The sequence below is a fragment of the Salmo trutta genome, unplaced genomic scaffold (genome assembly GCF_901001165.1).
Source record: "Salmo trutta unplaced genomic scaffold, fSalTru1.1, whole genome shotgun sequence".
Classification (NCBI taxonomy): Eukaryota; Metazoa; Chordata; class Actinopteri; order Salmoniformes; family Salmonidae; genus Salmo; species Salmo trutta.
Genome location: NW_021822955.1, coordinates 11,584 through 26,946, shown reverse-complemented (window position 1 = coordinate 26,946; position 15,363 = coordinate 11,584). Strand labels below are relative to the sequence as shown.

General features: G+C 40.7%; 1 protein-coding gene across 3 annotated transcripts; it reads left to right on the top strand.

Annotated features, from left to right (window-relative positions):
- Nucleotides 1-5,289: 5,289 nt before the first annotated feature.
- On the top strand, nucleotides 5,290-11,324 carry LOC115187576 (PR domain zinc finger protein 8). 3 transcript variants are annotated; one of them, XM_029746529.1, is made up of 4 exons: nucleotides 5,290-5,480; nucleotides 7,780-8,004; nucleotides 8,906-9,137; nucleotides 9,544-11,324. In XM_029746529.1, exons 2-4 carry the CDS (start codon nucleotides 7,786-7,788, stop codon nucleotides 10,911-10,913), a joined length of 1,821 nt encoding a protein of 606 aa, XP_029602389.1. In that variant the 5' UTR covers nucleotides 5,290-5,480; nucleotides 7,780-7,785; the 3' UTR covers nucleotides 10,914-11,324. The 3 variants fall into 3 exon arrangements, with proteins under 3 accessions (XP_029602389.1, XP_029602388.1, XP_029602390.1); XM_029746528.1 differs by having other exon boundaries at nucleotides 7,777-8,004; XM_029746530.1 differs by lacking the exon at nucleotides 5,290-5,480 and having other exon boundaries at nucleotides 7,727-8,004.
- The last annotated feature ends 4,039 nt before the right edge of the window (nucleotides 11,325-15,363 follow it).

The following is a 15,363-nucleotide window of genomic DNA, read 5'->3' as shown; positions in this document are numbered from 1 at the left end:
CTTGGCTAAACAGGACTGTACTGAGCAGGATGACATTCCCTACTAACAACACATCAATCTGTTTCTGCCCCAGAATATATACAGACAATGACTTCATGGAAATAAAACGTTTAACTTATTGCAGTTTTGCTCTGAGGAATGAGATACCACATTTCAGTGGTATTCTACTATTCTATTCTATAGTTCAACAATTCTATAGCAATTATATTCTATAGCTCTATAATTATATAGCTACTCTATCCTATAGTTCAATAATTCTATAGCAATTATATTCTATAGCTCTATAATTATATAGCTACTCTATCCTATAGTTCTATAATTCTATAGCAATTGTATTCTATAGTACTATAATGATATAGCTACTGTATTCCATAGTTCTATATTTCTATAGCAATTATATTCTATAGTTCTAAAATTATATAGCTACTCTATTCTATAGCTCTAAAATTCTATAGAAATGATATTCTAGAATCTACAGTGTTTTAATGGAATACTACTGTAATTCTACTGTAATGCTCAGTTGACACTTAAGCCTAATAACAATTATGAGAAATATTACTAAATATAGCTTTGTTAATCATTTGGTTTATGTCATTGTAGTAAGGCGAGATAGAGGTAAATAAATCTATTCAACCTTCATTAATACAGATTAGTGAGATTGAGATAAAACCTCAAAGAAATATAAGGAACTACATCATCAGAGCTGTATTCTAAATCTGTTTATGACACCATTGTCTAGGCAACATGACATACAGTATTTTACACCACCGCTGTCTTCAGACATTAGCTTGTGCTACTGAGTCTGAGCCAAATTCAAAAAGTGTCTCGGAGTTGTAGCGCTGATCTAAGATCAGTCTCGACTTCTACATTATAATGACTAAGATTACATGGACGTGAGGGATCTGATCCTGAATCAGCACTCTTTACTCTTGAGTTCACCAGCCAGCAGAGCTGATTTGGTGAACGGACCGATACAAATTGCAGTATGTTTCATGCATCATGCAGTAGGATGCTTTAAGTTTTGACGTACCCGTTTGTTTGTCAGCTAGGATATTGTTATGCCATGTTAAATAAAGGCAGGAGCACAGCAACTGTAGCATCAACATATCTTCACACTGAAGCCAGCTTCAGCTACACTGAGACTGCTTTGGTTACTAGCCCTATGTGAATTGTGTCTTAACCATTATTTGTTCAGTGATTGGTTTAAGGATTTGTTCATATACATTGGGGTAGAATGAATAGAACGTAATATCACTGTGGGCTCCAGTACATTTTCTTCACATTAGTTGTATGACAGTGCCACCTCTGCCTCATCAGCTGTAGGGTAAGAGTTAGTTCCTGGTGAACTTACTGTACATCACATGAAATTACTCCTTCCAAACCAATGCTCTCATCAATTACCTTGCCCCGGAATTCATCAGGCTTACAACCAGATTGAAACCACATGCTCTCAAAAACCAGAAATGCAACAATAGAATAGAATAGAAAAGAACAGAATAGAACATAATAGAACATAATAGAACAAAACAGAACAGAACAGAATAGAACATAATAGAACAGAATAGAACAGAACAGAACAGAATAGAACAGAACAGAACAGAATAGAACAGAATAGAACAGAATAGAACATAATAGAACATAATAGAACATAATAGAACAGAACAGAATAGAACAGAACAAAACCGAACAGAATAGAACAGAAAAGAACAGAACAGAATAGAACATAATAGAACAGAATAGAACAGAATAGAACAGAATAGAACAGAATAGAACAGAACAGAATAGAATAGAACAGAACAGAATAGAACAGAACAGAATAGAACAGAATAGAACAGAATAGAACAGAACAGAATAGAACAGAACAGAATAGAATAGAATAGAACAGAACAGAACAAAACAGAATAGAACATAATAGAACAGAATAGAACAGAATAGAACAGAACAGAACAAAACAGAATAGAACAGAATAGAACAGAACAGAACAAAACAGAATAGAACAGAATAGAACAGAACAGAACAAAACAGAATAGAACAGAATAGAACAGAATAGAACAGAATAGAACAGAACAGAACAAAACAGAACAGAACAGAATAGAACAGAATAGAACAGAATAGAACAGAATAGAACAGAATAGAACAGAACAGAACAGAATAGAACAGAATAGAACAAAACAGAACAGAATAGAACAGAATAGAACAGAATAGAACATAACAGAACAGAATAGAATAGAATAGAACAGAATAGAACAAAACAGAACAGAATAGAACAGAACAGAATAGAACAGAATAGAACAAAACAGAATAGAACAGAATAGAATAGAACAGAATAGAACAGAATAGAACAAAACAGAATAGAACAGAACAGAATAGAACAGAATAGAACAGATAGAACAGAATAGAACAGAATAGAACAGAATAGAATAGAACAGAATAGAACAGAATAGAACAAAACAGAATAGAACAGAATAGAACAGATAGAACAGAATAGAACAGAATAGAACAGAATAGAATAGAACAGAATAGAACAGAATAGAACAAAACAGAATAGAACAGAATAGAACAGAATAGAATAGAACAGAATAGAACATAATAGAATAGAACAGAACAGAATAGAACAGAACAGAATAGAATAGAACAGAATAGAACAGAATAGAACAGAACAGAACAGAATAGAACAGAATAGAACAGAATAGAACATAACAGAATAGAACAGAATAGAACATAATAGAATAGAATAGAACAGAATAGAACAGAATAGAACATAATAGAATAGAATAGAACAGAATAGAACGTAATAGAACAGAATAGAACAGAACAGAACAGAACAGAATAGAACAGAATAGAACAGAATAGAACAGAATAGAACAGAACAGAATAGAACAGAACAGAATAGAACAGAACAGAACAGAATAGAACAGAACAGAATAGAACAAAACAGAATAGAATAGAACAGAACAGAATAGAACAGAATAGAACAGAATAGAATAGAACAGAATAGAACAGAATAGAACAGAATAGAACAGAATAGAACAGAACAGAACAGAATAGAACAAAACAGAATAGAACAGAACAGAATAGAACAGAACAGAATAGAACAAAACAGAATAGAACAGAATAGAACAGAACAGAACAGAATAGAACAGAATAGAACAGAATAGAACAGAACAGAATAGAACAGAACAGAACAGAACAGAATAGAACAGAACAGAATAGAACAAAACAGAATAGAACAGAATAGAACAGAACAGAACAGAATAGAACAGAATAGAACAGAATAGAACAGAACAGAATAGAACAGAACAGAACAGAATAGAACAGAACAGAATAGAACAGAACAGAATAGAACAGAACAGAATAGAACAAAACAGAATAGAACAGAATAGAACATAACAGAACAGAACAGAATAGAACAAAACAGAATAGAACAGAACAGAATAGAACAGAATAGAACAGAACAGAATAGAATAGAACAAAACAGAATAGAACAGAATAGAACAGAACAGAATAGAACAGAACAGAATAGAACAGAATAGAATAGAACAGAATAGAACAGAACAGAATAGAATAGAACAGAATAGAATAGAATAGAACAGAATAGAACAGAACAGAATAGAACAAAACAGAATAGAACAAAACAGAATAGAATAGAATAGAACAGAATAGAACAGAACAGAATAGAATAGAACATAACAGAACAGAACAGAATAGAACAAAACAGAATAGAACAGAATAGAACAGAATAGAACATAACAGAACAGAACAGAATAGAACAAAACAGAATAGAACAGAACAGAATAGAACAGAATAGAACAGAACAGAACAGAATAGAACAAAACAGAATAGAACAGAATAGAACAGAACAGAATAGAACAGAATAGAACAGAATAGAATAGAACAAAACAGAATAGAACAAAACAGAATAGAACAGAATAATAAATTATAACACGACATAATAGAATAGTTTTAGACATTAGAATACAGTTGTGCGCCTGCTATGGATATAAATGCGCAATATGATTTCCTTACAACCTTTGTTCTATAAAGATAAAGCTTGAAAATGTAGACTGTGTTACATGAGCTCATGTGCGTAGTAACTACCTAAAGACTTAAATGCACGGAAGGTTGGATGGATGGAAAGATGGAAGGATGGATGGAAGGATGGATGGAAGGATGGATGCTCTTAAGTTAATTATTTCTGGTCAATTAATTCGGACAACTTCTGAAACTTTGGGATCTACGGCGGAAGTATTTAGCCTAGCGCTGAACGTCGTTGCTTTAGTTACCTGACACATATTAAGATGTCACTAAATTACTAAATGTAACATCTTCGTTCAGACCACCAGAGTTTTGCAGGTTGCTGCTCTTTCCTCTGTTGAGATTAGCTGGTTTTAAAAAACCAACCTTTCTGGCCAGGGAATACAAATGAACCGCTGACGTCCCACAAATGAACCAGTCATAGGACATGACAACAACAGATAGTAAATCACATATTACTGTGAGGCTACTCACTATAGCCTGACCTTAAACCGCTTTCTCTAACACAGCTGATCATCAGTCGGTTGGCCCAGCGGTGGAACGGCTCTACCGTCTTCCCCACCGTCTCCATAACGACGAAGCCCGGATTTTCCTCCGGACGCTGGGCGCCGGCCAGACAGGTGTCCACTAGGCTCCCGACCCCCTGCAGGGCAAAGTGCCGTACGGAGTTGTGGAAACTTCAGACTCTAGTAATGGATAAGGACACGGAATGATATTGATATCCATATCATTCACGGGACGTCCATATTGCTGACTTTAATTGAACTTTAATAAGCTAGTCATATAATAATAATAATAATAGGCCAATAAAAATAAATAAATAATAAATAATTATAGTAAGCCCTAATAAAACCTCAACATGAGTAATAGGGCTGAAGTGTAGCTACAATCCATTGTTTACGGACAATTTGGTAGAAAAAAAACACAACCCTACTTTCAGAGTCAATCGGTTTAAAAGTCCTTAATAAATATTTTATGAATGGCTTCATGTTGTGCTCGCGCAAACTGAAACAACCGTATAATAATAACAACAACAACAAAAAAGGCGCTCTGGGAGGTTATGACAAGAGGCTGAAGCAGTAGCCTGTAAATCTCATCAAATGACAGTCGGCCAGTAAAGAGTTAAAGGGAGGAGACGGTGAGTGACACGCCTCATTGGGTAGATTATGTGCTGCAAACAAAAAGTGTGTGTGTGTGTGCCAGTCAGCCAGTGCATCGCGCCCCTTCTGCACGCATCTCTCTCTCTCTCTCTCTCTGCTCTCTCTCTCTCTCTCTCTCACTCTGCCTCTCAGCAAAGGGCGATATCAGCGGCACCACTGTCACTTTCAAACGACCACACAGGGACATGTACTGACGCGGAGGACGCATCGAAACCTGCTCTCCAAGGCGGCATATTGATTCCAGAATCACTTTGGTGGATTATTATTTATTGTCCAAAAAAAAAGGTACGTAGCCAGAGGCTGTATTTGTATGCGCTTAATAGAGGGTTTGTTTTGCAGCGACAGAAAGACAGGCAGGCACCGCCACAAAGCAGTAGCCAAGTCAGCATCCCATCAATGGAGCACGGTGTAGTGTCGGAGACAGAGCTCCGCAGATGTTGGGGCAAGCAGACAATCGGCAATTCAGCTCTTGCGTTGATTTAGGACCGTTTTTTAGACTGACAAGGCACCCGGATATAGGAATAAAACACGCTCTGAAATAGCAGGCAGAAGGTTGAATGGGTTGGCCTCATCCGTTTTATGGATGCGCATACATTCCGGGTGCTATTCTCTCTCATTTAGCTCAGATGCATATTCATTGGACCTTTTGTGTGGCTTTCCCTTGTGAGAGAGCGACCTTTAAAGTCACAAAAGACGGGGTTATATAGGAGATGGAGCGAAAAATTGCTTTTCTGCAAGCGGTGGTCTTTAGTTGAAGGGTTGCATTTTGTTGAAATGGTTTTTTGATATAGAATCGACTAAATAGAAGAAGAGGATCGTAGGATATAGCTCCAAACTATTTCCTCTCAACCGACGCAGCTGAAGAGAAAAGTTACTTTGGTTTGAGGACCGGTACGTTTCTGGAATGATAATGTTTCACTATAAAGCGTCATTGAAATAGGAGCATTTTGTTTGATATGCGTTGCAGACAGCTGTTCATTTTCTGCTTTTAGGCTCAGACACTGTGAGCAAATGAATGGAAAACAAATGATTCATCATCAGACAGCGGACAAGAGAGAAACACGTATCGAGATATGGTGACTTTTAGGCATGTTCAATGTATCAACACGTTTCAATATTTTAGAACATTTTTTGTCGTTATATATTTACATGACAAATGATCATTACATGACAAATATTATTAAGTAGGTATTAGTTCAGAATCTCTTGAGATCTGGACGCATGGTTTGTGTTATAGTGTGAAGGGGCGTTAAGACAAGGTAGCACGATTTAGAAGAAAACAATTATAAAAAACATTTGCATATGTGCATAAAATTAAGATAGGCCTAGCCTATAACATGACATTAAAATAACATGCACAAATAAAATGAATTTGATAATACAAAAGTTGAATCGTTATCGTTATTATTATTTACCAGATATTCATCTAGACACACACGGCTAGTTTTTGTTGTTGTGGTTGTTGCATTCATGCAAGTGTCTACCGGATGTGTTTACACTTGGCCTATACGCATAATTGAATTGAACAAGTGGCAAAGCAAAGGTAGATCACAGCTGCATAATTCAGTGAGGCCAGAGAAACTGGTCACCCGTAAATACACTCCGCGTGCTGCCTTAATTACAGTCTCGAGAGGGAACGTGGTGGATTATGGTAATGAGGGGACATACGTTGGGAGCGCGTGTAGAAAGGTTGTCTGACATGAAACCGGTGACTTGGACAGTCCACTTCCAAATCCATTCGACATGCTCTTTCGATTTTATACGGACCTTACCGTTTCTCATTGCTCGTTTTTTTTTCTTCTTCATCATCTTCTACCAGAGGCTACATTTAAATAATTAGGTTACACACTTAGAAATTAGGGTTTGAGATGAATGTACAGTCCAGTTTGCACATCCAGCATATTAAAGCTTTTGTAATAATAGTTGTTATAATAATAATAATAATACGCCTAATTGAAGTAATACATCTCTACCAAATATAATTAATGTTAGACCTATAAACAATAATAATTTAGAGACACTGATAATATATTAGTATCAATGTCATTATTTTCATTACATTGATATTGGGTTATTTTTGTATATTATCAAATCAAATTTTTATTGCTCACATACAGATAATTAGCAGGTGTTTTTGCGGATGTAGTAAAATGCTTGTAATAATGTATTCATTGTATTAACCTTATTGTATTAATGTTCTGTTTGTTTATGTTTATCATAATTATAAAACATTATTTACACCATTGTTAATATCCGGTTTAAAGACCGTGGATTCATTTTCTCCCAATTAACAGCTGTTTCATCAGCATCTGGGAATTTCCGCGGAAAATAGGCAACCAACCATGATGCTCTTTGAAATTGATAGGCCACTCTCATCCTACAATAGACTTCAATTAATAAAAACGACCGGTCCCACAAAAACATTCCCTTTCCTAGTCCAGCTCGGCCATGACAGCTGACTACATGCATTTAGCCAACCCCTCTCATGAAGTGCCAATTTGTTTGACCTCTTCATCATCTAGACATTTTAATATTGTATCTTTATTCATTCTATCTCTTTGTCTGTTCTGTTCGCAACCAGCAGTCAACGATGGAGGAATCCAGCTCACAGAGGTTGGTTTGGGACGGCGACGCCAAAGCCGTGCAGCAGTGTCTAACGGATATATTCACCAGCGTCTACACCACATGTGACATTCCGGAAAATGCCATTTTCGGGCCTTGTGTTTTGAGCCACACGTCGTTGTATGACAGCATAGCTTTCGTGGCCCTCAAGTCAACGGACAAACGAACTGCACCTTACATATTCAGGGTAAGGAATGACAAATAATGGGATTTTTCTAGAATGATAATGATGATAATATTCTTTATTTAAGATGTTATTACGGTCTCCTTCTTCAGACTGAATTAAATTGTCTGCCGTGGTTGATTTTTAATCATTATTGATCCACATTTCACAAAGAAGATAACACAATATGGTTTCACATGTCTGTTTCTCATGACGTCGGTGTGACACGGTATAATATATGTATTCAAATCAAATCAAACTTTATTAGCCACATGCGCTGAATACAACAGGTGTAGTAGACCTTACAGTGACATGCTTTCTTTACAAGCCCCTTAACCAACAAGGCAGTTTTAAGAAAATACAACAACAACAAAAAGTAAGAGATAAAAGTAACAAATAATTAAAAACAGCAGCAAAATTACAACAGCGAGGCTACATACAGGCTACCGGTACAGAGTCAATGTGGAGGCTACATACAGGCTACCGGTACAGAGTCAATGTGCGGTGGCTACATACAGGCTACCGGTACAGAGTCAATGTGGAGGCTACATACAGGCTACCGATACAGAGTCAATGTGCGGTGGCACCGGTGTCGAGGTAGTTGAGGTAATATGTACATGTAGGTAGAGTTATTAAAGTGACTATGCACAGATAATAACAGAGAGTAGCAGCAGCGTCCAATGCAAATAGTCTGGGTAGCTATTTGATTAGAACCTATTTGAGGACTTATCTTACAAGTTCGCATGTAGGTATAATGCATATTGATAGTTCCACAGCCAAAACACATGAAAAATAGCCTATTTAAAATAAAATAAAAATTGGACAGCCTATGCGTAACGGTTAGAATGAATACCGGCGCACGGATTTCTCATTTGGGTCCAACTAACGGATTTGCCTCGCTCTCTGTCACGGTTTGACCGCGCAGGTGGACACGTCAGCAGCCAACAGCACGTCGGAGGGCTTGATGTGGCTGCGGCTCGTGCAGTCGGCGCGGGACCGGGACGAGCAGAACCTCGAGGCCTACGTGAAGAACGGTCAGCTGTTCTACCGGTCTCTCCGGAGGATCGAGAAGGACGAGGAGCTGTTAGTCTGGTACGGGAAAGACCTGATTGAGCTGCTGCTGCTCAGCGCCGGTAAAGCGCCGGTCAAGACCAAGGGTGAGTAGCAATTATAGCATGATCCGGTACTAGGCTTATTATTTCTATATAGACGTTTGCGTTGCACTTTTGCGGCATAATCCATCATTTAACAAAACTTGAGGAATACTGTTGATTTGAAGCTCAAGTTCAAGAGATTAATAACCCCGCTGTTATTCTTTAATTAGGTCATATTGTACACGTCCTGTCATTTACACCCACAGTATCATTTCCTTGTAGGGTAAATGAATTTGTTTAAAAAAAAATACATGTAATAAATCTTCTGTAGGCCTATTTATTATTTATAATTTATAATAATCAGTAGTTTATAGTCCTAAAACAAAACATTACAGTGGTGTTTTTCAGGAAGATATCCTACTACAGAGCTTCTTTCTGAATGGCTGACATTATTTCTCTCCATTTTCAGGGTCGGCTCCCTATTCATGTCCTGACTGCAACCAGCGCTTTCAGTTTGAGTTTCCTTTCCTCGCCCACCTGAGGTTCCGCTGCACCAAGAGACTACAGAGCATGGCGGCAGGCGATGTGGACGAGGAGGTCCACAGTAAGGAGCCAAGCACCGAGCGCCCTAACCCCAACCCTACAACTACCACACCCACCAGAGCTAGCCCTAAACTGGGCCGCTCGGAGGGGGACAACGCCAAACCCTCCACAGACTTCCATAACCTGGCCAGGGACCTAGAGAACAGCCGGACTAGCCCACCCAGCGACCGCGAGGCTGAGATACGCAGCGAGAGCTCTGGGAAGAGGAAGTTCTCAGAGGTAGAGGACAGGGATAGAGAGAGGGACAGGGATGGTAGCAGGGCCTCTCTGAGTCTGTCTCAGTCCCTCAAGTCTAAGGAGGAGCTGGCTAGCTCGGCACAGAACTACCGGGGAGCGTACGGCCTGGAGGAGAACCGACGAGGGCCTACGTTCTCCCCACCAGGGTCAGGATCCACTGAGTCAGGTGGTGAGGGTAAACGCAGTGCCTTCACCGAGGTCAAGAAGTCTCCACAGAGCCTAAAGACGCACGGTAACAGCAGCACCAAAAACCTACAGAGCTCCAACGCCGAAAACAAGGACGGAGGTCGTCCCAGCCCCGGCAGCAACCCTCCCCAGGAGAAGCATCTCAACATCAGGCAGGTTCTATCGGAGACTCAGCCTGTCCAGTCACAGACCCGCATGGAGGCCTCTCCGCTAGGGAGCGCCTTCACCTCCGTAGCCCAGCATGGAGGGGGGAATAGCGGGGAGAGGAAGAGCGCATTCAGCCAACCTTCCCGCCACGCTACCTCCTCCTTCTCCCAGATCTCACCTCTGGTCATGACCACGCCCAAACTCCTGGACTGCCACCCGGCGGTGGGCGACACCATCTCCTCCTCTAGACTCTACCAGGCAGACCACCTGGCCGCCAAACTCCACGGTGCTGAGCTGAGCACCAACTGCCCCGTGCCGGGCGCTATGTCCAAGCAGAGCCCGTTCCTCTACGCAGCAGCTGCTGCCACAGCCTTCTGGCCTAAGAGCCAGGGCCCCATCCAGCTGCAGATGCCCTCAGCGTTAACCTTACTCCCCCCCTCCTTCACCTCTCTGTGTCTGCCCGCCCAGAACTGGTGCGCCAAGTGCAACGCCTCCTTCAGGATGACCTCTGACCTGGTGTACCACATGAGGTCGCACCACAAGAAGGAGTTGGCCATGGAGCCGATGGTCAAGAGGAGGCGTGAGGAGAAACTCAAGTGTCCAATCTGTAACGAGTCGTTCAGGGAGAGGCACCACCTCTCGCGTCACATGACCTCCCACAACTGACCTTTAGATCAATAGCAAACCGTTTTCACATTGCTAGGCCAAGCTAAACTGAGCCAAGCTGAACTGAGCCAAGCTGAGCTGAGCTGGGTTACGGACTTGCATCAGATGAAGGAACCCTTTGCCGCAAAGGGCACTGTGTAAAGAAAATACTGTAGCCGAGCCAGCACAGTATGGCTCGGTCATCCATGAAGTTACTGGGACAGAGCAGAAAGGACAATGGGAAGATAATATACCCGAGCCAGGTCAGCACAGTACGGTTTGGGTCGGCACTATAGTGGGAAAAGGTTATCACATCACTGACCATGGGGAGGAACTGTTTACCTTCTGGTAAACAGACATGGAATTACTGACTGGCTGACTGGCTGACTGGCTGACTGGCTGGCTGGCTGACTGACTGCCTGACTGGCTGACTGGCTGGCTGACTGACTGCCTGGCTGACTGGCTGACTGGCTGACTGACTGGCTGACTGACTGGCTGGCAGGCTGACTGGCTGACTGACTGGCTGACTGGCTGACTGACTGACTGGCTGACTAGCTGACTGACTGGCTGGCTGGCTAGCTGACTGACTGACTGACTTTCTGACTGACTGGCTGACTGGCTGACTGACTGGCTGACTGACTGACTGACTGACTGACTGGCTGACTGGCTGACTGGCTGACTGACTGGCTGACTGGCTGACTGACTGGCTGACTGGCTGGATATACACCACTTAAACAGAGCACTTGTTTCCACTTTCAACACAGACAGTTGTTCTTTTCCTTCAGTCTGTTTTTTGTTTCTTTTTCAAAATGTCATGTTTCTTTATTTGAGTGTATGCAAATGCATTTTTTGACTTTGAGAAAGGACTCTATTTATCTTATGAAGCACTTACAATTTGGGAAATAAGGGAAGATAAGAATATGTGTAATTTAAATGTACAGTAAGTTGTATTTTATATGATATAAATACATATATAGAAAATGATAATAAAAAATAGTTACATTACATGGTTTAGTATTCAATAACTTTTTTTTTTCATGTTCACTTTAAAGGTTAAATATTATTGACACAAATGGGGATGTGACGTCAGACAGACTGACTATATCTCAGAGCGCATGTGTAATAACAGTCGATATAAATAAGATGAAGATTATACAGGTACAATGTAAATACATGTTTTTTTTTTGTTTGTTTGAAATACAAAGTGTAATATTTTGTGTCAGTGGGGAATAGTTTCAGGGTTTTGTCCTTCACGCTGAAATTAGTGAAATGTACTACTTGATAGTTTATCTGAATCATGTTGAATGCTTTGACAATAAAATAGCTTTATTTTCATCTATGTGTGTGGAACCTTGTGTTTATACAAAATAACAACTTAAAAGAAATTACATTTTTATTTTGTGCTGCGCCGAATACAACAGGTGTAGACTTTACCGTGAAACGCTAACTTCTTAGCCCCTTTCCCAACAACGCAGAGTTAAAAAGTATGAAACTTTAGGACACAAAAAAGGAAATACAATAAAATAACAATAACGAGGCTATATACCAGGAGTACCGGTACGAAGTCGATGTGCGGGGTAATAAAGCAGTTGAGTTTGTGTAGAATATTAATCAATATTATGTTTGATTATAAGGCTTTAAACTTCAGTGTGACAAAGGCATAACCACATAAACCCATAACCGATAAGTATGCAATTATGATTTGGTGGGAAAACTGGCCAAATTCGATCCCAAAATGTTAAAAATAAGATAATAAACATCTCAAATAATCGCTCACTGTTTACAAGAAAGGTTAACATGACAGACATGGGGCCGTTTACACGATGTGCAGCTCATAAACAAATCTTGTAGCATGAAACAAAAGTTTTTTTGTATTTTTTTGTCGATTAAAATCATAAATAACCATGTTTTCATGGGTATAGGCCTATTGCGTTATGAAGAAATACACCAGTATGTACATAGTGACCTCTGTTTTGTGTTTCTATTCAGTATTCTGTTATCAAGAGGAGGATTAGAGATGTCGAATTTCTCTGACCAAGCGAGACTAAAGATTGGCCTAGTAATATCACTACTTACTGTTATTTGTAGTAATACTAATACGTATTATTATTATTACTATTAGTATTAGTAGTAGCAGTAGTAATATTCACCAAAAATACAATAGTTTTCCTGTTTACTTGTTTAAGCTGGTGTGATATCTGTTTTAATTACGGAATTGAGTGCGCTGCAACTCTACATATTTTCACATACCGTTAGGCCTACAGAATTATTATATTTCGTGTAATAGCTTACAAATACCTCAACATATCCGATCAAGTTAAATAAGGTGTTCAAGCGTTTTCCAAGACAGGGGAATAGATGGTCTCCAACGCCACTACCACATAATGAAATCAAATAGCTTGGCATCGCCTTCTAAAGGCTCTTTCCCTCAAACTCCTTCACACAACAAAGAAGAAATGTCGTGCACTGATTATTCGCACGGCCAATAAAAGCTGTACTCTTTCTATGAAATAAAATCAAATTCCCATGAACATTACGGTTGCATTCACCGTCCAATATGCCTACCAATGACATATGTATTGTTATATCCACAGAATATCAGCAAACCTGCAAATATTTCGGATGAATAAAATCATTTAAATTTGATCAAATAGAAACATAAATAAATAAACCACTACACGAGGATGTTTTTATTCGTAACCCAGTAGTCCTTTACCCTCCCGTTTCCGTAAAACAATACAAGTCCTACTGGCTACATCTCATAATGTGGATATAATAAATCCGTTGCATTAGAATCAAATCTATAATTCTATGTGAAGTCACAAGTCCTGGTGTTTTATGGGTGACTATTGATTTACAGTGAAATGAAGTTCCCTTTACAGTAAGTGGATAGCTAGAACACATGCACTCTATTCACGCTATTTACACTACGATCATGAACAAATGTAAAACAAAGGCCACAAAGGCTAATACATGCAGCCCAGGTCTACCCTTTATTGAAGTTCATAAAATATTTTAATATAATTATTTGGATACATTCATTTGCATTGTGCAGATATGTAGGCCTATCTATCGTTTACAGTTGCGGGGAAGAGAATGACGCACCATGAGAAACACAGATACGCTGAAACGTTAAAATATAGCTCAACAGTGACATCAAGCGGACATAATGTGAACTACAACCAAGTATGCATCAGCAGACGTCAAACCACAGAGCTCTCAAACGCTGTAGTGTAGACAGATGAATTCACCATTTTATCTAGCAGTCACTCACAGAATCAGGTGGACATAACATAGTCCTCAACACACATCAACAAATAACTCTCCAGCTGAATAGACGCAAATTATGGATACCGATCAATCATATGTCATTGTGGTAGACCCAGGTAACATTTTGTGCAGCTCTCTGCATGGAGCGAATGCACACTCCACTGTATGGTACTTTTATGGTCCTTCCACCAATTCGGTGCTTTTTGAAAAGTGTAACTTGGTAATAAAATAAAAAAAAGAATCATTCTTTTAATTTCACCTCATTTTCATATTATGTCATAAAGTGCACATGTTTTGTGGGCTCACGAGTGGCGCAGCGGTCTAAGGCACTATCACCATGCCTTCCTCTCCCCCAAGCCCTCCTCTCCCCCTTACCTCCCTCTCACCCATTTCTCCCTCTCCCTCATGCCTCCCTCTCCTCCATACCTCCCTCTCCCCATGTCTCCCTATCCCCCATGCCTCCTCTCCTCCATACCTCCCTCTCACCATGCCTCCCTATCCCCCATGCCTCCTCTCCTCCATACCTCCCTCTCACCATGCCTCCTATCCCCCATGCCTCCTCTCCTCCATACCTCCCTCTCCCCATGTCTCCCTCTCCCCCATGCCTCCTCTCCCCATGCCTCCCTCTCCTCCATACCTCCCTCTCCTCATGCCTCCCTCTCACCATGCCTCCCTCTCACCATACCTCCCTCTCACCATGTCTCCCTCTCCTCCATACCTCCCTCTCCCCATGTCTCCCTCTCCCCATGTCTCCCTATCCCCCATGCCTCCTCTCCCCCATGTCTCCCTCTCACCATGCCTCCTCTCCCCATGCCTCCTCTCCCCATGTCTCCCTATCCCCCATGCCTCCCTCTCCCCATGCCTCCTCTCCCCCATGCCTCCCTCTCCCCCATACCTCCCTCTCCCCATGTCTCCCTCTCCTCCATGCCTCCCTCTCCCCATGTCTCCCTATGCCTCCTCTCCTCCATGTCTCCCTATCCCCATGCCTCCTCTCACCATGCCTCCCTCTCCTCCATACCTCCCTCTCCCCATGCCTCCTCTCCCCATGTCTCCCTCTCACCATGTCTCCCTCTCCTCCATACCTCCCTCTCACCATGTCTCCATACCTCCCTCTCCCCATGCCTCCTCTCCCCATGTCTCCCTCTCCCCCATGCCTCCTCTCCCCATGCCTCCCTCTCCCCATGCCGCCTCCTCTCTCCCA

Excerpts from the sequence above, each read along its gene's own strand:
- LOC115187576 (XM_029746529.1), top strand. The coding sequence starts at position 7,786 with ATGGAGGAATCCAGCTCACAGAGGTTGGTTTGGGACGGCGACGCCAAA. Across the intron at positions 8,005-8,905 it reads CTGCACCTTACATATTCAGG|GTGGACACGTCAGCAGCCAA; the intron begins GTAAGGAATGAC and ends TTGACCGCGCAG. Across the intron at positions 9,138-9,543 it reads AGCGCCGGTCAAGACCAAGG|GGTCGGCTCCCTATTCATGT; the intron begins GTGAGTAGCAAT and ends CTCCATTTTCAG.